We start from the raw sequence: 25528 nt of genomic DNA, 5'->3' as shown, positions 1-25528 counted from the left end.
ATTTTTCGATATTTCTCAGCAGCACACTTTGCCAAATTTAGGGGGTTCCATGGAACCCCCGGAACCCCCCCTGGATCCGCCACTGACTGCTAGGCTGTGAAGATGGAATTCAACAACACTGCTAGGCTGTGAAGATGGAATTCAACAACACTGCTAGGCTGTGAAGATGGAATTCAACAACACTGCTAGGCTGTGAAGATGGAATTCAACAACACTGCTAGGCTGTGAAGATGGAATTCAACAACACTGCTAGGCTGTGAAGATGGAATTCAACAACACTGCTAGGCTGTGAAGATGGAATTCAACAACACTGCTAGGCTGTGAAGATGGAATTCAACAACACTGCTAGGCTGTGAAGATGGAATTCAACAGCACTGCTAGGCTGTGAAGATGGAATTCAACAACACTGCTAGGCTGTGAAGATGGAATTCAACAACACTGCTAGGCTGTGAAGATGGAATTCAACAACACTGCTAGGCTGTGAAGATGGAATTCAACAACACTGCTAGGCTGTGAAGATGGAATTCAACAACACTGCTAGGCTGTGAAGATGGAATTCAACAACACTGCTAGGCTGTGAAGATGGAATTCAACAACACTGCTAGGCTGTGAAGATGGAATTCAACAACACTGCTAGGCTGTGAAGATGGAATTCAACAACACTGCTAAGCTGTGAAGATGGAATTCAACAACACTGCAATCATAACGGTTACTAACTATTTTCTTTGCTAGGCATAATCAAGTTGTACCTTTTTACACCAAATGAGCTGGTTGTCCAGGAGGAAGAGATGACGTGGCTGACTTGGACCTTTAGTGATTCGGTTCACAACTCCATCATAGACTACCATAGTACTGTCTGTTAGCACATCGGGTCCCTGAACATGTGTCAGCACACAAACACGCACGCCCACCCACACACAACCATACATCCACACCACACAGGTAACAGATAGTTTGATGGTTGCTAAGACCAGGTACTAGTAACAGGTATCTGATGATCGCTAAGAGAATCTCACACTCAGAGTCCCTCATCCTGCTGATTGTCACAGACCAAACAAGTTGGGCTCGAGGGGTTTCAGGCCAGTAAGTACAGTGTCAATGCACAGAAAGCACACTATCACATACACAGTCGCCAACAGTATTCTTACATCCCAGTCCAAGACGTCAGACTGCCAGCGAGCAAGTTTCTCCATCTTCTCAACGCGAGCCTTGCGATCATTGATGAGTAACGCAACTTTCTTCATTGCAACTTGAGCAGCCTTGACATTCTCATGGTCGGGATGGCCTTCAGGTGTGTACTTCAGTAACTCCTGCACCCATGCATACAATAACACAAACACAAACACAAATACAAAATACCAACGTAGACAGAAGTGCATGCACACACAAACAAAAACAAACACACACACACACCCACACGGATCCAAAAACAACGGAGACACAGGAATGAGTATAGAAGAAAAAAAAAGGGCATGGTCAAGACAAAATGCAGCTGACCACAGCCATGCAGACAGCATGCTGTAACAACTTTAATATCATGTCATGATAGAAGTCATGATAGAAGGCACAGAACAAAGACATAGAAATACTAGAGTTCTTCAAATGTCAACAGGAAACTTACAGATAACTGCAAAGGGTATTTGCAGATCTTTTGCACTGGTGTGAGCAAGAATCCTTCTAGGGAGATTTCAGCCATCTCACGAATCAGACGACATGCCTACATTACAAACAACAGTCAGTAACAGAGCAATACAATCAGTCATGTACATTAAAGCATATGCAGCATCAGCAGCAGTAGTAGCGACAGCAGCATAGGCAGCAGCAGCAGCAACGACATCCATACAATTGCTGAATTCATATTAATTTTCCTGATCCAAGAACATTGCTCAGCTGGCCACCTTGCGATACCATACTCTCTCACATGCCTGTTTTGAATACAAGCATGAAGCAAAAGGTCAAAATCGTACACTACATCGCTTGTCGCATCGCGAAAATTGAGCCAAGCTCAACTTCTGCGATGGCTGCAATTTGGGGATTTCTCGGTTTCGAGGCTGTCGCATCGCAAAAAATGCTTCCGTGAATCCCGCTTGACTTGCAAGATTGATGATCCAGTGGCGGGTTTAGGGGGGGGGGGGGGGGCGCCCCCCCCCCTCAAAAGTTTCGACCTAGGTTTCGAAAAATAAAGGGCAGGGCGCCGGGGCTAGCTAGGCTCGGGGCGCGCGCGGCCTGAAACGATCTTCCAAAAGCGGTTGCACGGTAGACTGCAATGACTATGGTGCTCGAGCTGGTGTTGATTGTACACACTACAGACTAGTAGTCTACAGGAGCTGGTGTTGATTGTACACACTACAGACTAGTAGTCTACAGGAGCTGGTGTTGATTGTACACACTACAGACTAGTAGTCTACAGGAGCTGGTGTTGATTGTACACACTACAGACTAGTAGTCTACAGGAGCTGGTGTTGATTGTACACACTACAGACTAGTAGTCTACAGAGTACAGTGATGACTACATGTAGTGAGCATGCACGGCTACAGAAACACGTCGGTGACCTGACTGTGTACACTGTACTGTTGTACAGTGTGATCCCTGCTGGGACGCGCTCGACGCGTCTTCAACGTACAAACATCGAAGAAAAGTCTTCGAGTCAACCAAAACACGATTCGAATGCCGAGGGCTCAGGCGATCATCCTCGTTCGAATCGTGTTTTGATTGACTCGAAGACTTTTCTCCGATGTCTCAGCGACATGATCATCCCAAAAGGCCAAGGTCTAGCCAGCAGAGCCTGGATTTTTTGTAAAGCGTTCCTGTGGCGGCGCAACTCTTGCTGCCGCTCCAACAGGAAACAGTGGGAGTGATGAAGTCGCTGTTATTCCAGTTGAACTTTCGGAGCGGACTGACAGTCACACTCCGCCAGACGTGGAAACACCTGTTGTCAGCGAGCAGCCAGAACATGAAGAACAGCGCACAGTGACAAGTAGACATAGTACCGCTGCCTATCTAAAGGATGCTTTGAGTGGGGAGGTTGGACTCGCATAATTTAATTGCAGTTGATTGGCTCACATAACGGCAAATTTGAAGTTTACAATGTACAATGTTGCTGCGTGTACAGAAATACTGCTCGTAGTGTGTGAGATTTACGGCTTCTTGACATCGGTTTTCAAAATGGCTGACCTGGGATAGTAGCATGATGTCATCTACCCCCACCCCACCCCGGCCGCAACCCCCCCCAAGCCAAATCCTGGACACGCCACTGTGATCAACCGAAACAACTACAAGCCTGGTCTGCACACTGTGTCCAACATGGAATGTGCTATTAGGTGTTACTCTGAGTTTCACCCCAACGGCCGATCATCATCAGACAACAATAACCGTACAGCTAAACAGCCAAACAGCCATACAGCCCGTACACAGACATGTACATGCCAGCCTGGAGGTTTGAGTTGCCTGGACAACGAGGCTAAATTCCCTTGATCTTGTCTGTTTTCCCTGGACACCAGTTTTTTTTAGCGCATCCATCGTTAGCAAGTGTATTTTTCATGACTGCTGCTCAATCAAAAGGGATGTCATTGCATTGAGCTGTAACTGCACAAGTAAACTTTCTGTTGACTACCGTTATACCGACGATCAGTTGCAGTTCCACATGGGTTTTGTTGTCTACTACGTGCTGTGTGCACTTACAATGGATCTACAAGTTCGAGGAAACACTGAAAAGCGTCATAAAAAGGAGAATTTCGATTTCAAAAGTTCCATCTTAATCCCTGGACTTTCGCCGGACATCCCTGGACCCCGGGACAAACACCCTATTCTCTGGACTGTCCCGGGAAACCCTGGACGGTTGGCGTGTATGCATACAGTGTGTAGCACAGCAGAAGAATGAGCAGATATGGTGCTGTGTTAGCTATCATGGCGCGAGGGAATTTCTGAACTATTCCGGCATGGTCTTGCGAGAGTATGCTGATCATGAAATTAGCAGAAAAAGGCATTGTGAATAGTGGTTTGTGTGAATAGTGGCTTGTGTGTTGACATACATAGACCTACAGCTGCACTTGGTGAAATGCAACTCAAAGTGCAAAGCTGGCGCCCTGGACCAGTTCCGATTCCACCACTGTATTCGTATACGTGTAAGTCCGGCCACTTCTACAGCGTCAAGGGTAGTACAAGTTGAGGGCGCCAAATATGCACCTCAAGTGGGATTTCACTGAGCCCAATTGTACTTTGTTGCAAGCCTGACAATCCAATCAGCTTTCACAGGAACAAGCCTGACCAGTTGCCGTAAAGTCTTGTATAAAAGCCGCACTTGAATAGAAGCCGCCCTCGAATAGAAGCCGCAATTTTGGGCCCATCAAATCACACATAAGCCTGGTTTTAGTGTTGACATACATAGAAATACCTGTCTTGTATAGAAGCCTGCAAAATTTCACCAAAAAAGTCATAGAAGCTGCGGCTTTTATACAAGACTTTACAGTATATGCTACTTCATTACAACAGCAGTGATGTTCCAGATGTAATGGTACCACATAGAGTTACACTATGCAGACTACGCAGACGAGGCAGCTTTGTTAGAGCTGACTATAACAGCCATGACACACAGGGAAGTATGATCAAGAGTACATAACCAATAGTGTGCAACTCCTATCTTGAGCTGCGATGGGTTCACCCACGGCGGAATTTTTTATTGTGTCATTCTTTGCCAGAAGTATGATGAAGTGCGTATGCTTTCCTGCACTTGTTTTGTAGATACGGTGAGAGCTCATCAGGTTCAAGACACATCGATCTATCGTCGTTGTTCTGCTTGGAATACCCTAGCTGCAATGTACACATTATTTGTACTTTGATCTCTGGCTACGCATGATGGCATCAGTGAGCCAAACCGCCGCCAAAGACTGATGTCATAAAAAAATTCCGCCATGGGCTAGGGGATGGTCGAGTTGCACACTCTTGGTTATGTACTCTTGGCATGATGAACATGCATGCGACGTGCACATTCACGACTCACCTCAAAGAAGAATTTGTATGCAGGATCCTCCTGTAGTGAACTCATCTCTTCAACAGCATATGGATGGTTGTTGCAATACTCGGAATAAATGTTGAAGCCTTGCTGCTGCTCAGCCATAGCAACACAACACAACGTAACAACAGACAATTCAACACCTACTAGTAACCAATACACTGCTGCACCGGGATGGAGTGGATCACAACACAATGTACACTGCAACAACAGGCAATGCAACAGCTAACCAATACACTGCTGCACTGGAAGTGAGTGGGTGGGAAGAAGACGAATGCCTACAAATGCACACTATCTTTGGCAATGGACAGAGGAAGAGTACAGTGCATTTCAAAACTATAGACGCGTAGGGTTTTTGAAATATTTCAAATTTGGCTGGAACTTTTTGAGAATAGTTTTCGGAATATTGCTCAGGATCGCTCCACAATTACTCTCATATAGTTTCTAAAGGATTGGATAACAGACGCCCAATTTGGAAAAAATTATGCACAAAGTGATCACAGATTTTATGTGGTATAGATGCTGGCATAACGGTTTTTGCCTAGGTACGCGTCTATAGTTTTGAAATGGACTGTAGTGACACATGCATGACAGGAGTCACATGACCGTAGTAACTGTTAGTACACTCATACCTCGGTTAGGGTTGGTTCACATAAGCAAAATCGGCGCCGCAAGACATCGGCGGTGAGCCAGCTCCCGATCCGTTGCGCCTACGGTTCGAGTACCAAATCTACTACAAAGTAGTACAGAATGTGCCAAAATGCTACGACAGGTTTGCCAATTGAAGCTTGAATTCTTTGTTTCTTCAGTAGTTCAAGGTCTTTCGGTGATGGCCACTCGGTGGTACCTTTTACTGGAGATCATGAAACTACTTCTACACATTTTATTGCAGTCTAGTAAGCGATTGTGTCGAAATTATGCTTGCAAACGTTGATGAAGTCACAAGAACTTGCCAATGCATCCATTATAATTTTATATTTGTTTCAATTGTATTTGTCTCATCAGTTGCACAATGGTCAAGCAGATCATCCGAGAAGGACGCGCTGGTATCCTGACATATTTGCCGCCTTGAAGCGACTACAAGAATGGCGAACGGATCTCCTCTCTAGCTTCAATTTAGGAAAATTTAGGACAAGTATTGGTTTGATATTTTGACAAAGTCTGGCTCCCGGCAACCGGCGATCACCGGCGCGAACGGTTCACAAACCACTTTTGGTCAAAATCGTACGGGATCGGCGCCGGGGCAGATCGCAAGAGTTGGGCACTGTCCAACTTTGCCGGCGGTCCCTTGCGATATTTTACCGTATGATTTTGTTACGACTGCACTGGTTCACACAATCGCAATGCGCCGGGAGAGGTTGCAAGAAGCCCACCGCCGGTGACTCCCGGCGCGTACCGGAGATATGTGAACCAACCCTTATCCGGACCCCGAAGTTACGGGCACTTCGGTTTACCGGGCACTATTTGGGCGAGTTTCAGGAGAAATATTACTACTCTTTTGTCACTTTTCGTAGAAATATTGACGTCATATGCCATATCGATGGCCTTTTCCCCATCAAGATGTATATGATTCGGAGTTACGGACATTTCAAAGTTACGGGCAGTGCAAGGTCCCGGACTGCCCGGATAAACGAGGTATGAGTGTACTTAGCAGGAGTCACATGACCGTAGTAACTGCTAGTACTTAGCAGGAGTCACATGACCGTAGTAACTGCTAGTACTTAGCAGGAGTCACATGACCGTAGTAACTGCTAGTACTTAGCAGGATTCACATGACCGTAGTAACTGCTAGTACTTAGCAGGAGTCACATGACCGTAGTAACTGTTAGTACTTAGCAGGAGTCACATGACCGTAGTAACTGTTAGTACTTAGCAGGAGTCACATGACCGTAGTAACTGTTAGTACTTAGCAGGAGTCACATGACCGTAGTAACTGCTAGTACTTAGCAGGAGTCACATGACCGTAGTAACTGCTAGTACTTAGCAGGAGTCACATGACCGTAGTAACTGTTAGTACTTAGCAGGAGTCACATGACCGTAGTAACTGTTAGTACTTAGCAGGAGTCACATGACCGTAGTAACTGCTAGTACTTAGCAGGAGTCACATGACCGTAGTAACTGCTAGTACTTAGCAGGAGTCACATGACCGTAGTAACTGCTACAGTTGCGCTCGGTGAAATCCGGCCCGAAGTGCAAAGCCGGCGCCGCGAAGCCAGCTCCCATTACATCACTGGCGATTTGTGGGTATGAACTCAACTGTACGCACCTCGTGTAAAAGTTCGGAGTGCACGTGTTGCATGCTAAAAACAGTTCAAAATTTCTTTCATTCACTTCATGAAGTACAGCTCAAGATCAAGAAGAGATAGAGAAGAAGGACATTGCCACTCCCAATGTGTGGGCTCTTCTCAAGAAGAGAATAATTCCACATCGCTGCGAGAATACTGACCAGCTGGTGCAGGCAATGCACCTGGAGTGGGACTCGTTGGCTCCTGACACGGTTTCCCCATACGTGGAGTCAATGCCACGTCGTGTTGAAGCCCTAATCGAAGCAGACGGTGGCCACACAAAATATGGAAGCCCTGCTGCTCTGTGTATGAAATAAACTGCTTCGAAACGATCTCCGTCTTCTTTACTTGTGCTGAACTGAAATGAATGTTACACTTGTCTTTGTTTGGCGCGGTTTTTTACACTTTGGTGTAAGCATGCATGCGTATGAGTACAGCACAATCATGCACAGTTCATACGGCTCACGTGCACACTACTGTCACTAGCACTTGTACAACTTTGAGGGCGGCAAGGGCCGCATCAGTACTGGGCGCCAGTTATGCACTTCGGGCCGGATTTCACCGAGCGCAACTGTAGTACAGGTACTTACATTGTCAGCAAAGACATGGCCAATACAGCTGACACCGTCTTTCTGCTCTGCTGCAGCTGCACACAGTTCCACAAGGAATTTACTCTGGAAGGTGAGTAGATCTGCTACATTGCTGAAGATGATGATGATCTGATCTTCGTCGAACAGTTCTACGCGTTCTCGTGTTCGTTTTTGGTAGCCCTGTCAAGCAAAAGTGGCACGCAGATTAAAGCAAGCAAAGTTCGAGGAGAAAGAATCACACAGGTACATGTATTTGACAGCAGAAGATTGGGTATGATGGCAGCTGAACAATACATGCATGTGGCACAAGTTTCGAACATTTTCTTGCAAGGGGCAATCCATAACTCTCGCCATTTATTGCAACTTTACAAAATGAAGACTTTCCGACCCCCCCCCCCCCCCCAAATTGTACACATAGAAAAATCAATGCGACAACCATGAATTGTTTGCAGGCAACTCGCCTACACTCAAAATAGCACAATATTTTATGACAACCATGCATGATATACAATGTGAGCGCGCAAATCGCTAAGGTTTGGATGGTCGTGATAAATCATAAAATGGTGACAGACACGGACGTCCGTAAGCAAACAGACAAATTAAACTGCAGACATCAACAAACATATGCACCTACATCTATACCTATACCAACACACCTACCTCTATACCTACCTCTATACCTACATCTATACCTACATCTATACCTACATCTATACCTACATCTATACCTATACCAACACACCTACATCCTATGCCTACATCTATACCTACATCCTATACCTATACCAACACACCTACATCTATACCTATACCTATACCCATACCTATACCTACATCTATACCTATACCAACACACCTACATCTATACCAACACACCAACACACACGAATAGATGGTATAGAAACTGACCTCCACAATGTCTTGTAAATGACTGTTGTAACCCTTCTCCGTTTGAACAATCTCTGCAACCACACGTGCTCGCATTTCTTCTGGAGATAGCTTGCGACTCTTTTTAGGAGTTGAAGCTTGCGGAGAATCACATGTGGATGGTGCTTCAGCATTCACATTTTCTGCACTGCTTTCATCTACTACGTCAGCTATTTCATTCTGGATGGTCCGCACCTAAGAAAAGAAAAGAAAACACACAAAACTCTAAGCACAGTTCACACATTCGGACTGATTAGACCCCTGAATAGTGATTAGACCCCTGAATAGTGATTAGACCCCTGAATAGTGATTAGACCCCTGAATAGTGATTAGACCCCTGAATAGTGATTAGACCCCTGAATACTTATTAGACCCCTGAATACTACAAACCAGCCAAATTAGAATCTAATGTCAATTTCTGGGCAGCAAAGAATGGCCAGAGCAAAAAGACGACCAGATTATCAAAAGTCATGCTCTCTTAACAAGTAGACCAACAGTGGAGGACAAACGACAAACACTGCTGGAATAGGTTGACAACAGTCTTACACAGGTATGTATGTATGTATGTATGTATGTATGTATGTATGTATGTATGTATGTATGTATAACACAGGTACTCACGTGTAAATGATTGGAAGGAACATATCCCGTTGAACCACTGTCATCACTAGCCCACCACCACACCTCGTTGGAGGAATCCATTATCTCAAGTAATTCACCTGCTTTGAAACTGAGTTCTAGCTCGCTCTCACCAACATAGTCCCAAAGAGCATCTGCAAACACCTGCTGTCCGGGAGAAAGAGGACGCAGATGTTCCATAAGCTCTGAATTCTGGACAAAACGAAGACATATCAATACACAAACAATTTCACATACCGGTATAAAACGGACTAAAATGCTTGACAGACATCAAAATATATATTTTCTGACTGGACAGAAAGAGAGAGAATTGCTACAGCTCTGATTGAGGACAAAACAAACTTCCAGGGCTATGTTCAATCCTAACTTGTTAGGATTGACAATGCACGAAAGAGCGTGCAAGTCACTGCAGAGCTGCAAAGCTTGACAATGCACACTGCACAATGTACAAAAGAGTATGTAAGTCACTGCTGAGCTGCAAGGCTTGACAATGCCAGTGCTGCCAACCTTCCGTATTTTTTCCGTATTTTGGAAGGAAATTCACTCCTTTGTCCGCAGTACGGAAATTGACCGAAATTGTACGGAAAACTGAGAAGAATGGATCAGCTGACTATGAACCAGTTTTTCTACATGTACATGTACATAATTGCACGCAGAGCACATAAAACTGCGGAGTACACGCTAAAAACAGGGTTTCTGACTGCAACCTCGAGCCTCAGACAGTGACAAAGCTTCAGGCGCTGTGTACGTGTGTTGCACATGGTTGCTTGTTGCACAATGCACTGGCCACACTCTAACACAATTGCTGGCTGTCCTACACTAGGCTACAGTTCGCGTGACACATTACTTCCTGGGACAAAGACCATGTACGACTTAAGCGGGATTCACAGAAGCTTTTTTGCGATGTGACACGCGATGCGACAGGCGCGAAACCGGGAAAACCCCAAATCGCAGCCTTGTCGCACCCCACGCAACTGGGCCATCGCAGGCCATCGCAGAAGTTGAGCTTGGCTCAACTTTTGCGATGCGATGCGACAAGCGATTTGGCGTACGATTTTGACCTTTTCTACAGCAAAGTTGTACAAAGGTTCAAGAGTTGCCTATAAATTTGTACAAGTTGTATCAAACCGCGCGAATATCATGGTGACGTAGCCAAATCAGCAAGATTTTGTCGCATCACTGACTTCTTCTGTGAATGGTATTTCGCGAGTTCGCATCGCACGCGTCCGTCGCAGATCGCGTCGCATCGCGTGTCGCATCGCAAAAAAGCTTCTGTGAATCCCGCTTTACTGAGCACCCAGTACAGTACCCTGAAGACTACAAACTTCGCAAAAAAAATACATTGTAAATCATGGGATTAACAAAAAAACTGATAGTACGGAAAACGCTGGAAAATACGGAAATTGAGGAGTCGCATGGCATAGTTAACGGCCGGACATCGGACATTTTCCGGCCATTTTCGGCCACTGACCGGACGTTTTCAATTTCACCGGACATAGTGTCCGGTCAAAAAAAGGAAAAAAAGAGCAGAGACCTTTCGAACTTTTTATGCAGAGTTGGGCTTTCTTCGGCCGCTTCGTGCCAACTGCGACTTGCATTATCGTATAACTTACACGTCTACACCGTAGTCTCAGGCGTAGACTTCAACATATTTACTTGATCCGCCTGTAGCAACGCGGTTGCTACAGTCAATTCACACTTTCGACCTTTGGTACATGGTGTCGACTTCGCACCTGAATCGATGGGTTGAACTGCAGAGTGCAGTGCAGTTGTTCGCTCTTGACAGTGTTGAGAGGAAGATGTCATCTTTTTATTTTTCACTCTTTCACTCACCAGGAATGCAGATCGTCTTTTAGAATGTCCGATTTCTGGAAAGCGAAAGGGACTTGCCGCCGTGCAAAAAGGTCCGTGGTGTGAAGGCCGCTACTTGCGATAAGTGGATCTCGGACAATGATGCAGAGCTGACTTCTTCCGCCTGGCTGATTTATGACCGGCAGAAGAACGATCGGCTGTTAGCAGAATGTTTGAAGTGTTCCGTGTGCATCAAGTTTGTAGACAGAGTCCGCAGTTGTAAAAACTTCAGCGAGGCTTTCATAAACGGATCCAAGAACCTGAGAACATCAGCGTTCAAGGATCATGCTGGAACGGAGATGCATAAACGAGCAATGAATCTTTTCTGCAGACAAGAGTGTCCCGCTCGAAATGCCCTCGAATTCGCTCCAATTGCGAAGGCACTGTGCGAGATGGACGATGGTGCTGCCGCTAATGCACGACGCAAATTCGAAGGTCAAGGAGCATATCGCGTTCGCAAAATTCTCAACTGCAACGCTTTCTTGTACATACATTTCTCGTCAATAAATTAGTTCAGTTTCTAATACAAATAAATTGGCGAATTGTACATAGTAATGTGTGAGATACGTCCACATAATGAGTCATTGTGAATATACTTCAGTACTACTAAAAAAAGAAGAAGAAACACCCTGAAAATGTGTTGTCGAACATGTCCGGGCATGTCCGGACAGATTTCAAAACGGAAGGACGTTTGTCCGAGCTAAATGAAATCCTTAAGCTATGCCCTGAGTCGGAGTACGCAAATCAGACCGAGCAGGTTGGCAGCACTGCAATGCACAATGTAGTGCATAAGTCAATATGCAAGGAGACTGTAGGCCACGGTGAAGTCTACACAAGTACTTGAACATGCCCCCTCCTCATGTCTGTGCAATATTCAACATGATACGATCTACCGCTGTGCCAGCAGAGCAAGGCCTCTCTAACCCCACTGTCAGAGGAGGGAGAGAGAAGATGAGTGTATGTACATGCATGTGCATGTGCGTGTGGTTGCGGGTGCTTGTGCAATGCAATACTCCACATTCTTACCGTTCCCGAAGAGACTTTGAGGGTATCCATATCAATAGCTGTTGTGGTGGCTACAGATGCAGCGCGCTGCGACCTGCCAGGCATAGCTTTGTTCACCATGGCAGAGCACATATCAGCAATGCCTGATGCAACGTGATGCGATTGTCGACGTGTCTCAGGTTTCGTAGCCGCAGCAGCGGCAGCAGTAGGCTTACTGGAGTCTCCATCGGCTGCTAAATCTGGTCTGGGTTTTCGACCGCCAGACTTCTGTCCCTCTAGCAAGCATTTGCCCCAAGTAAGAGACCGGCGGCGAATGAAAGCAGTAGAAATTGAAGCACGGCGCTTGCGTGGTTGACCGCAGTCTCCAGCATCATCAGGATACGTAGACTGTGCTTGTGTTGAAAGGCCTTCGCTTGCCACACCTTTCAAGACACCTAATAAACCTGGTTGAAATGAAGGGTCAGAGAATGATCTTCTGAGTGACTGGTTCAGCAACTTGCGTACAGCATTCTTAGCAGTAGTACTGGTGCTTTTGGCACCGCTAACACCGCAAACACCATGCGCACCACTAGCAGCAGCAGTATCGACGGTTGGAGAAGTGCAGTCGCCTGTGTTGGCGTGGTGTCTAGTCACACATTGAGACTGTCCGGAGAACGCTGGTATGTCACGTAAACCTTGCCTGGGACACCGGCCAGCAACACCACCATCCAACACTTGTTGTTGTTGCTGTAGGTCCCATGCAGCGCAAGTGGATGTAACAGATACACCGTCATCATCCAGCTCTCTCTCAACCACTATGTTATTACCGTCACTGTCAATTGGAGCTATGGAATTCGGTGACGCCGAGATGATTGATACGATAGGATGTGTCGGCACTTGGGTATTTTCGTGTGTATCGTCAGTGATATCGTCCACGGCACGACGCAAAGAAGGCAATGATGAATTTTCATCAATTATACCAGCAGGGTCCTCTCGTGAACTGGAAGATTCGGTTTTAGCTGCTGCTGCTGTTGTATGACAATGACTTGCTGCTCGAGTAGCATTGACATTGGACTCATTAGCTGGAGCTGAGGCTGCTGCTGCTGCTGCTGATGGTGGTGCAGCTGGCACTGGACTAGATGGTCTAATGTTAATAGTTGGGCAGCTGCCGCTGTCTGTAAGATAAGAGCTATCATCGCCATCATCAGCAGACTCAGATGTTAGAGTTAGGTTGACATCGCCCATAAACAGCTTAGGAACAGTTATCACTGTATCTCGTGATGTTCTCCGGAATGTCAGAAAATGGCCAGCACTGCTAGTACTGATTCGGTCATTTCTGTTACTTGCATTGCTGCCAGTGCCAGGCACTACCTTTACTGGGGAATCCAAACTAGAGCAAGAGGTTCTGGAATACCTCTGCTGCATTGCCTTTGGTGGTGTAGACGGACACGTGATGCTGGATGGTTTCTTTCCAACCGTACCAATCATGCTGTGTTGGGACGTTTGTGAAGATGTACATCCGGATAGCAGATCATCATCACTGGCAGAATATGCTCCTCGAGCTGCACCAACACCGGCACATGATGACACTGAAGCGAGGGAAGAAGTTGAAGCTATTCCATGGGCTAGCTTACCATCACCATCACTACTACGCTTAGCTGATGAGGGCTGTGGATTAGATCCACGGTGGTCGCAATCTGTCGGAGAAACCTTGTTCCCGTCATAATCACTTTCGGCACCTTGGTCACCCGTATAGACACCACCAAAGCGTCTACTGGCAGTATCTCCTTCAGCAGCAGCAGCAGCAGCAGCAGCTGTACTACGTTCACTATCGGTCGCTGGGGTGCTGGCCACGATACTGGCATTGATATTCTCTCCCGTACTAGAGCTGTTTGTGGAGGCGGCAGCTGGAGTCTGCGAACCGCCAGTTGCAAGACTAATCAGTGACGAGGTGGACTTGAGAATGCTTTTGCCCAGGCTCAGCAAAGAGAGTGCCGGTGTGCTGGGGGAGCCGGGGCTCGCCTCAAATGGTCCTCCGGGGTCGGAATGCCGAGCATTCAAGTTCTTGTGCTTTCCTACAGACAAGACGTGCCCAGCTGTGCTGTCAGCGTCCGCTGCTGCAGCTGGTTCATCCCCGGCATCTCCATTGACAGCTGATACTGTGGGTTCACTTGCTGTAGGCTGTATCTTTGGAGGACTTTTCTTCTTGCTGCTCCGTATGCGCAGTATCCTGGCTCTCACGGACGTTGATCGATGCGCTTTTTCATCGTTAGACTCATTCGTCTTCAAAGAAGCGAGTGAGGACCGGCTGGAAGCCTTGACTTTCTGCGACTTGGCCTGTCTGCGGTGTTTGTCAGTGCTTGTTGGAGAGGGGTCTTGAGAACCTCTGCCATCACCGTCGCTTTCATGGCTAGCCGCCTTGTTGAAGTTTTTTAAGGATCTAAAGCGGAGACGCATCAAGCCAACCCCACTAGCCGAGCTAGAGTTGGTTAGTGGAAGATGACGATCAACCTGATCGTTGTCATCTTCAACAGTCTTCTCAGCAGCATTATCACTAGCTGCACCGACCGTACGCATAGAGGGTAGCGTATCTGTCACCTGATCCAGGCTAAAGCCAACCAAAGACTGGTGTTGCCGAGCTGTAGACTTCAATTTCAAAACAGTAGCAGTAGTCGTTGAGGCCATTGGGGATATATCTGATGGTGGCTGGGACTGGACACTTTCCCGTCTATGTTTAGTAGTAAACTCATAAGCAGGTAGTGATGCTGCTGCCACTGGCGCCACCGTGAAGACGGCATCATCATCATTATCAATGTCGTAGTCCTCATCAACAGGACTCTGCATCTTGAGCTGTTTAGAAAGCCGGCGACTAGGTGCTGCGTCCTCACTGCTCCGCTTTCTATCTAGTGAAGTAGAGTTAGTAGCAGTAGCAGCAGCCATATCAGCTGGCGAGGCAGAAACACTGATATCCGAGTGATTAATGAAAACGGGGTCGTCAATGGCTGCCTTGTTGCACTCTTCATCAGTATCCGATGCATAACTTGGGTTGAATGGAGACCTCTTGTTACAGTCTTCGTCTGTATCCCAAGATGAGCCAGATTCATACCCATTCGCATCCAGCCTAGATGTACCTGCAGTAGCTGTGTCAGATCCTGAATGGCGGCGCATGGGTATTGAGAGGACAGAGTCATTATCTGTATCACTAAGTAGAGAAGAGCGACGACGGTGGTGTATAATGACAGGTGGCGCATCAAACGCAGCATCCATTGCAACAGCAGGATCTGATGGCGAGGACAAGCGCCGCCCACTATGGACAGGACAGTTACTAGCTATAGCAGTCAGCTTCGGACATGTACACACTGGTAAGCCGTGTTGACGGTTAGAGTCCTCATCTAGTACCATGGCTAACGGCAGGCCAGTCGGCGCCTCGCCAGCAACAGTGCAAGCACGATGTAGAACAATAGGAGGCTGCTGTGATGAGTCAGCACTCGTCGGTACAGGCGGAGGCGAGGACCCCGTTTCTGCTGCTGCTGCTGCTGCTCCTACGTCTTGAGTTGGAACAACTCGGTCAACCATATCCGCAACCGGTTCTGAAGAGGATGTATCAGATAGAGGCAATGACTGCACAGCACAGCTATCCAAGAAGGAAGCCGAAGCAATGCTTGCAGTGTTACTGCTGCTTGCAGTTGCAGCTGCAGAGGTGGCAGTAGTGGGACTAGCAGTAGAGCTAGTACTTGTAGCGGTAGGGGCAGAAACAGCAGCAGTGGAGCTAGTATTTGTAGCGGTAGGGGCAGAAATGGCAGCAGCGGAGCTAGTGATCGTGCTGGATAAACAGGCGACTGGCAAGGCATCACTTAGTGAAACCACCTTTCCATTCCAGAATGAGGCAGCAGAGCATGCTGCACTCACCTGCAAGATATCACTGCCAACCGAGCTGAGAGAACTGCTCGGTGACATAGCCATACCGCTGCTGCCTGTTGTGTGAGTTTCTGAGGCACCAGCACTGGCTAGACCAGCACTGGCTAAACCAGCACCGGCTAGACCAGCACCAGCTACACCGGCCCCGCTATTACTCATCGTTGCAACCAAGACAGGCTTCTGCTCCTCCTCCTGCTGCTGCTGCATGTCAGAAGGCTGCTGCTGATCCGATGAAAGACGAGGCTCGGATTTCACAATACCCCCGGTGCTTTTAGGACTTGATTCGCTATCTGAGCAATTGGCTGATGCTGGTATTTGGCACTGTTGCAATGTCTGCCCATCAGTACTACACGTGGCACTGTCATCAGCCTGTTGTGCAGCACGCAACACTGGCGATGTGGGTATGTTGGTCTGCGAACTGCTTGATCCACACCCATCACCAGTCACACTAGTCACACTGGTAACCCTGGTAACACTGGTAGCTACATCAAGCGACCTCTGAAGAATATAGCAGGTTTCAGCCAGAGGAGGAGGAGAAGAAGATGATATACAAAGTGATGAAACGGAATCACGGCTACAGGTTGACACAACGTTACTCAAACGTTTTCGAAATGGTACCGGCGCTTCATCATCTGATAAAATGCTAGCGATCGAGTTACTTCTTTCTGAAGTCATGCTCCGCATAACTGCCAAGTCACTATACTCATCTTGCTCATGTTGCTGATTCGAAGCGGAACTGCAAGATGTTGACGATTGAGGAACAACTGGTTGACGAGATGATGGCGGTGGAGCCGATGCTGCTTTTCTATCCATATGCATTGTTGTAGTGGTGTTATTAGCTATGCAGACCGACTTGCTGGGTTTGAATGCTTGGTCACATTTGGCTTGTTTACTGCCATATAAAACTGCATTCTTGCCAGACTGCGGCTGGGGAGCATGGTGAAGGCTTTTCAGTGCTAAAGAAATCGTTGTTTTAGACTCCTGCTCCTGCTTAGCCTGCTTATCTTTCCTCTTGGATGATACCTTGCGCTTGAAGGATGCAACCCGCGAAGACTTCTGCTTTTCCTGCTCCTCAATTGGGTCCAAGGCGACTCGACGTGAACAACTTTCTGCTAAGAGTCCATCATCAAGTGATGCACTAGCAGGGAGTCCCTCATTCGTTCCGTCATCAGTATCCCAATCTTGGGACTCACGGCGAGTAGTGTCACTACAGTCTATGTTGGATTGTGTACTTTTACTCTGAGCTGGTGTCTTCAACAAATCATCCAGCTGGTCTCCAGATTCCGTGTTCTGAACAAACAAGATAACAATGACACAGAAATGCACAACAGAAGTGATTTAACCGCTCGTCACACTGTACAGAACATCAACAAACAACGGGCCGCGTTTGACTTCAAGGCATATCGTTACGCTTGAAATAATGAAATGTGACAATATAGAGAGATTTAACAAAGCGGACTTTTGCTGCATTTCTAGTTGATCTCAAGAACTAGGTATGAGTCACGAAGAACTAGGCATGAGTCACGAAGAACTAGGCATGAGTCACGAAGAACTAGGTATGAGTCACGGAGAACTAGGTATGAGTCACGAAGAACTAGGTATGAGTCACGAAGAACTAGATATGAGTCACGAAGAACTAGGTATGAGTCACGAAGAACTAGGTATGAGTCACGAAGCTTAAAAGGAAAGTAACCCCCAATGATGTAGACAGTACGTAATGTAAGGTAAAGTAATCAGAAGTTTCCGTCAAATGTAGTAACAGGTTAACCATGCACCCAGAACACATGCTCCCAAATAACCGACCAGAGTACACTCGGACGTCTCTTATCCGGGCACCTTGGGACCAGGCACTGCCCGTATCTCAGGATAACTCATCTATCACGTACCATAATTATCAGTTTTTGAGGAAGTTTGTTTACACAAGTTGGCAATGACAAAATAAGCAACTGTGCATACGAAGAAAAGTTCAAAATCCCCAAATTCGAAGCATTTTGCCATAGGAACTCAAGCTAAAGGTGCCCGATAGAGAGACATGCCCGTATCTGAGGCGTCCGGATAAGAGACGTTTGAGTGTACATGTAAATCGATAAGATCCGAACATGGGTTTGCATGATTTCTTGTATAACAGGAGGGTGTCTTTGCTTTAGACCTCAGCTACTTCAAGGTGATCAAGAACACTATACGTTACGGCGGCTCTCAGTTGCCCGACCTCCTGAATTTTACTGTGTCCCGTGACCCCAGGTTTTACCATGAGTGTTAATCCCCTATCCTCGTAACTACTTGTTGTACCCCAAAACTGGCCCCAATAATGGCCGGATCCGCTCGATGGCTTGTATGGTACGCGTTTTATCACGAATGAAAATAGTTGAATGAAACAATGTGTGCATAGAGCATACCTGTTCAAACATGAGAAGGTGCTGCATAATTCCGCGTGCCGGTTTTCGGGTCGGCTTTTGCTTCTTCTGTGCAGCAAGTTCCCCATCTTCAGTCGATGCCCTACCACCAGCATCAGCACCACCACCACCACGTACCACCAGCACAGCAACCACCACGAGCACACACCAGCACCGGCACCGCCACCAACAAAAACAACAAAAAGTCTTTGATTAGGATCATTAGCCATCGCTCGTTGTGCACACACACACACACACACACACACACACACACACACACACACACACACACACACACACACACACACACACACACACACACACACACACACACACATGCTTACACACACATGCAGATTGTGCTTAGATGTATGACAGCATTATCGTGACTCTGACTTGATTTGAACCCATTTGAATACCGTGCCACAAGGTCACATAAGAACGCTAAGCCTATCAATAGATAGAAGGTACATGTAGTCTGCAATATCACATTCTGTCTACACTCGGATAGTGACATTATGAGTATAATATACCCCCCCCCCCCCCCACGCACCACACACACACATGCACGCGGGTGCGAACGTGCCCACGCATACACAGATACACCACACACACACACACACACACACACACACACACACACACACACACACACACACACACACACACACACACACACACACACACACACACACACACATCGTGACATGCAAACACACACCACACACACACCTCAGACATGCCCATCGCGGAAGCGATGATAAACGAACAGCTATGTTAGACATAGCAACTTGTGCTGGGATTACACCATTCAACAGCTTGCAAGGCTGATGAATTGACCGCCACTATTTTTAGCCTGGTATCCACCACACAGCTGTTTGAAGTACACACACACACACACACACACACACACACACACACACACACGCACACGCACACGCACACACAACTATGCATTGGCTGTTAGCAGTCAACACATTTTACAGTTTGCAACGTCCTAAAAATCTACCTGAACTGCAGGCCCTGCTTATACTGACAACACCAATGCACGTGTAGTGAGTGTGGCAATGACAGATGGACAGCATGAACCCCAACTATCAATGGTGAAGTCCTCTCATTCCGGTCTACGTACAGCCCATGGACGTAGTCTCCATATAACACGAATGCACAGGGACACCACACTTGTTTGAACAAAATGACAATAGTGTCGTTGCAAGGGCTATGTGCACCAGTGATCAACGAGAATAATACACCAGTAGTGGGCCAATGCAGTTAGTGGTAATCATGTGAGCACTTACTTTGTCTCAAACAAAGCTGTTATTTTAGCAATTTTGGAGCTCCGTGAATCCCTAGGAATGTTTTCTCCAGAGTTGTGCTTCGCAAGCGAGTGCACCGCCGAAATCGGCTCAGCATGCCCATTTTCAAGAGCTCCATCCGCAGTTGCAGATCTCCTCCTGTTACTAGTGATGTTCATTTCCGCACAGGTATGTCAGCTCCAGGATGTTGAGGATAGAACATTTCAACCAATCTGCTCCTCAACATTACAAGTCGATGGCCAAAAGCCAGCAAACATTTTGTCTCAGCGGTCAGTACACACAACTTCTCTTGACAACAAAGCTTCGTGGTTGCTGTGTAACTATCGTAACGACAGCATGCTCACAAGACCATTAATTTTGGTAAAAGATGAGAGTCCAGATAAGAACAGTCAAAACGATGAAGTCTGAGAGAAGTAAAAAATCTATCTCAGTTGACAACAAACTGCAAACATGAAACGGAAGCTGGAAATGGCATCATGTCAGTACACTCTCAGAGTACATTCAGTGGTCTTCTGTGTTCAAGGTGTTCTTGGGTCCAAATTCAGGGGGGCTGGTCCTATCCGGTGGTTAAGTTGTGGTCGGACCGGCCGGGTGTACACTACACAAGCGGTACGCTCGGCTCGTACTATACCCTGGCCTGGAACAACCCTGTCCCGCGCATATGCAAAAAGACCGCGGTTCGTACCGCGGTACCGGTAGCCACTAGCCAGTACTAGTACTAGTACTAGCCACCGGTAGATCTACGATACGAAGCAGGGAGTAGTACATTTACTACTCCCTGATACGAAGGGCTCATGTGCGTGAGTGTTGGGCGCTTGTTCCGCTAGCGCTAATACGCTAGTGCATGCAGCACAGTGCGCAAATGCTTGCTCCAAAAAAGTTAGTAACGATAGACCAGATAGACCCTCCCTCCCTTTTCCAAACCACTCAGCTGATCAGCCCAGTTCAGTCCACGGTCCTGTTTTGGATTTTTATTCCTTCGCGGGAACAGATAGTGCAGAGAAAGATGACGACGCCGGTCAGTTCGATTTTTCAGACTGGATTGCCATTACATTTCAGCTGGCAGCATAGCATGCATCACGAGGGATTTATTTGCACAAACGGCAGTCGACTGTACTAGTCGGTGAATGTCACTCTCTCAGAGATATCGCCATGGTAGGGTAAGGTTATTTTAGCTTCGGTGATCACTGATCGATCCCCTATCTACATTGTAAGGCCAATGGCACGAAATGAAAATTTATTTTTTCGGAAAATTGCATGCTTTTCCAAAAATGTAGCCAGCTTTTATGGCATCCTACTACTTCTACTTCGAAGTACTAGCACAAGTAGCAAGAGTTCATAACCCCCTGGGGATTATGAACTCTTGCTACTATAGGCTAGCGGTGTATTTCGGATGACAATATTATCTATGAGAAAATTAATGACACTGACTGAAGCGTTATGAAGACTGTAAAATCAACAGCATGGGCAAAATTGATCCAGAGCTGTATGAAACTTAAAAGTCTTTGGTACAATCAATTGTCTGTAGCGTATGGCACAACGTGTTGTTGTTTTTTCTTTTTTCTTTTCTTTTTCTTTTTCGACCTTTTCAGCTGCCATTTACCCTGATCATGCTTCATGCGTGTTTTACAATGAACATAGCACGGTTCGGCTCGTTTTCTTCTTCAACACAAGCTGTATCACTTTGTTCTTCCCTGTACAAGAGCCTGTTTTCATCGCTACATGTAAAAAATTATTTGTCTGTATTATCTGTATACTAACGAAGTAGCGGTGAGGCATCCTGCATCTGTATACTGGTATAAAAAAGACAATGCATTTTTGTCCAGTATTACTACTCATGTAGGAGACTTCCCTTCTCAACTCCAAACTCCAAAAACGGTCTCTTCACTGCGATTCAAATTCAAATTTACATTACACCAAATTTTCAGGCCTGGCCCATCATGAGGGTAATACATGACAAATATCCATTGCCGCATACCGTATTTCCGCGCATATAAAGCCATGGCGTTATATCCGAATATAAGGCCACCCTCACTCTGAGCCATGGCGTTATATTAAAAAAATTCACGGTTCGCGTGAGACTCGGCTGGAAGCCCAGTTTTTCCACATCCGTCATGGGAACGCCACCACCCTCTAGGATCAAAGGCGCAGATGCAGCGCCTAAACGGTGGGAGGTGAGTAGATCATACCCACCACCAAGTCACAGACCGAAATCCCATTAGCTGCATCCATGTTAAGTGAACAAAATTCAATGTGGAGGAAGTTGCATCTGGCGTTAAAGGTGAGTTCAATTCTTTCAGTGAACCTACAGTAGCGGCGATTCTCTCTACATGTACCCATCCCCACTGTGTGGGCCGCCACCGCACCTTCACACAAGTTTGTATGCCACCTTGTACACAATAGGTTCACAATTTGAAATTTTCACGGAAAATTGAAAGTACATGGATGCTTGAAATGAACGTGCAACGGCACCGTACGAGTACTCGAAGTTCATACTCTGCCGATTTTTTTGCATGTACGCGTCTCTCACTTTTAGCGCCATGGCGTTAAAACCGAGGCTATTTTCTCCAAATATTTGGTCCAAAACAGCGATGTTTCACCTATAAAGCCATGGCTTTATATGCGCGGAAATACGGTAGGTACTTATTGAACTAGGGAAACTCACAGAACACTTACTCTTGGTCAAGGACACATCACATTTTAACAAGTTCCCAGGGGAGAGTACGAGCTGGACCTACAGGATAAACTTTTTTAATTGTCCGCAAACTCCAACGCAGCCATTTTACTTCACATTTAGGAAACTTCACTTCTCAACTCCAAAAACGGTCTCTTCACTGCGATTCAAATTCAAATTTACATCAGACCAAATTTTCAGGCCTGGCCCATCATGAGGGTAATACAATTTGGTGTAATGTAGATTTGACTTGAATCACAGTGAAAGAGACCGTTCTTGGAGTCTGGAGTTGAGAACTGAAGTGTCCTAAATGTGTAAACATGCATTGGAGTTCGCGGACAATTAGAAAAGTATGAGTACATGTACTACAGTATTCACTTCGCCGGGGGGGGGGGGGGGGGGGAGGGGTTAGACACTACAGTATTCACTTCGTCTGGGGGGGGGGGGGGTTAGACACTACAGTATTCACTTCGTCTGGGGGGGGGGGGGGGGGTTAGACACTACAGTATTCACTTTGTCTGGGGGGGGGGGGGGGGTTAGACACTACAGTATTCACTTCGTCTGGGGGGGGGGGGGGGGGTTAGACACTACAGTATTCACTTCGTCTGGGGGGGGGGGGGGGGGTTAGACACTACAGTATTCACTTCGTCTGGGGGGGGGGGGGGGGGGGTTAGACACTACAGTATTCACTTCGTCTGGGGGGGGGGGGGGGGTTAGACACTACAGTATTCACTTCGTCTGGGGGGGGGGGGGGGGGGTTAGACACTACAGTATTCACTTCGTCTGGGGGGGGGGGGGGGGTTAGACACTACAGTATTCACTTCGTCTGGGGGGGGGGGGGGGGGTTAGACACTACAGTATTCACTTCGTCTGGGGGGGGGGGGGGGGTTAGACACTACAGTATTCACTTCGTCTGGGGGGGGGGGGGTTAGACACTACAGTATTCACTTCGTCTGGGGGGGGGGGGGGGGGGTTAGACACTACAGTATTCACTTCGTCTGGGGGGGGGGTTAGACACTACAGTATTCACTTCGTCTGGGGGGGGGGGGGGGGTTAGACACTACAGTATTCACTTCGTCTGGGGGGGGGGGGGGGGGGTTAGGCACTACAGTATTCACTTCGTCTGGGGGGGGGGGGGGGGGTTAGACACTACAGTATTCACTTCGTCTGGGGGGGGGGGGGTTAGACACTACAGTATTCACTTCGTCTGGGGGGGGGGGGGGTTAGGCACTACAGTATTCACTTCGTCTGGGGGGGGGGGGGGGGGGGTTAGACACTACAGTATTCACTTCGTCTGGGGGGGGGGGGGGTTAGACACTACAGTATTCACTTCGTCTGGGGGGGGGGGGGGGGGGTTAGACACTACAGTATTCACTTCGTCTGGGGGGGGGGGGGGGGGGGGGTTAGACACTCCAGTATTCACTTCGTCTGGTGGGGGGGGGGGGGAGGTTAGACACTACAGTATTCACTTCGTCTGGGGGGGGGGGGTTAGACACTACAGTATTCACTTCGTCTGGGGGGGGGGGGGGGGGGGGGGTTAGACACGTCATGTATTCACTTCGTCTGGGGGGGGTTAGACACTACAGTATTCACTTCGTCTGGGGGGGGGGGGGGGGGGGTTAGACACTACAGTATTCACTTCATCTGGGGGGGGGGGGGGGGGGGGGGTTAGACACTACAGTATTCACTTCGTCTGGGGGGGGGGGGTTAGACACTACAGTATTCACTTCATCTGGGGGGGGGGTTAGACACTACAGTATTCACTTCGTCTGGGGGGGGGGGGGTAGACACTACAGTATTCACTTCGTCTGGAGGGGGGTTAGACACTACAGACTACAGTATTCACTTCGTCTTGGGGGGGGGGGGGGGGGGGTAGACACGGGGAAGTTGCCACACTGGGGTGGTGAGCCCGCCTTTCAGAGCCGGGAATACAGCTCGCTCGACTCTTTACTGCCGAGTGAAGAGGACCCACCCCTTGATCTGGTGAGCTGTCATGGGAATTTAAAGACAATGCATGAAACAGAAGAGCATGTTGACTTGTCAGCTTATAGCTGAGACATGAATATACTTGGCGCTACCGTAAAAGTCAGTAAATAAGTACCTGCCCAAAGTCAAGTTCGCTGATAACGGCTGCGGATATAACAACAATTCATGAATAACGACAGAATTTCCATGCCCAGAGCAAAGTCCTATCTAACTGTAATACCGTAAAGTACCGTTGATCCGCCCCCTATCTAATTCCCGCCCCTGTCGATTTTCTACCTGTGAAGCGACTTCGGCGTATACAACGAAATACGATGAACTGACGCACGCACTGCTGTGCAAAATACGTGCCAATCCAGGATGAAAATGTGCCCAATCCAGCACACAGAGTCTGATCCTCTACGTTGTTGTACATCGTACTGCACTTGACAGCCTTGATCTTATTTCCGCTCCCTGCCGAAAACCCAGCTGGGAAGCGACATGGCGTGGGGGGGCGGATCAACGGTACTTTACAGTACATACATTATAATGAGACTTTCAACTCTGCTTGCTTTGACCCACTGCAGAATTTTTTTGCTGACGTCAACTTTTTGAAGATCATGAGTCATAGGCTACCGTAAACTTCCGTAAATAAGCCCACCCTAAATAACGCCCATGTCCGATAATAAGCCCAGTTTTAGGCGGTGTACACTTCAAGTCCGTTTCAGCGCCCATGCCCGAAATAAGCCCAGGGCGCAAAGTGGACAAGTGGTTTACCTATCAAATCTGTAATTTATCGCTACATTCTTGGTTACGACCAAATTTCCTGCTGTGGTTGGATGTACCTGTACCGCGCTCAGTGTGAATGGTGGTTCACTGAAACTAGTGGGTTGCTGATAGATTGATCTTCTGCAGATTGCGTCCGAAATAACGCCCATGCCCTAGAATAAGCCCATGCCCAAATATACGCCCGGTTT

The 25528-nt window shown here is 47.4% G+C and overlaps 1 protein-coding gene across 1 annotated transcript in view; it reads right to left on the bottom strand.

The window, feature by feature from the left end:
- Positions 1-20432, bottom strand: part of LOC135810253 (mucin-5AC-like) — a 29199-nt gene extending 8767 nt beyond the window's left edge. The window contains exons 1-10 of the mRNA XM_065323732.1: positions 19898-20432; positions 18603-18702; positions 12331-17496; positions 9436-9645; positions 8797-9009; positions 7888-8067; positions 5001-5105; positions 1622-1717; positions 1149-1310; positions 750-875 (exon numbers count right to left, since the gene is read on the bottom strand). Of these exons, the coding sequence (XP_065179804.1) occupies positions 750-875; positions 1149-1310; positions 1622-1717; positions 5001-5105; positions 7888-8067; positions 8797-9009; positions 9436-9645; positions 12331-17496; positions 18603-18702; positions 19898-20073 (6534 nt within the window). The 5' untranslated portion in view covers positions 20074-20432. The remainder of the gene's footprint in view (positions 1-749; positions 876-1148; positions 1311-1621; positions 1718-5000; positions 5106-7887; positions 8068-8796; positions 9010-9435; positions 9646-12330; positions 17497-18602; positions 18703-19897) is intronic.
- Positions 20433-25528: the final 5096 nt, after the last annotated feature.

This window comes from Sycon ciliatum, chromosome 2 (genome assembly GCF_964019385.1).
Source record: "Sycon ciliatum chromosome 2, ocSycCili1.1, whole genome shotgun sequence".
NCBI lineage: Eukaryota > Metazoa > Porifera > Calcarea > Leucosolenida > Sycettidae > Sycon > Sycon ciliatum.
The sequence above is the reverse complement of the archived record's forward strand: the minus strand, read 5'-3'. Positions and strand labels throughout refer to the sequence as shown.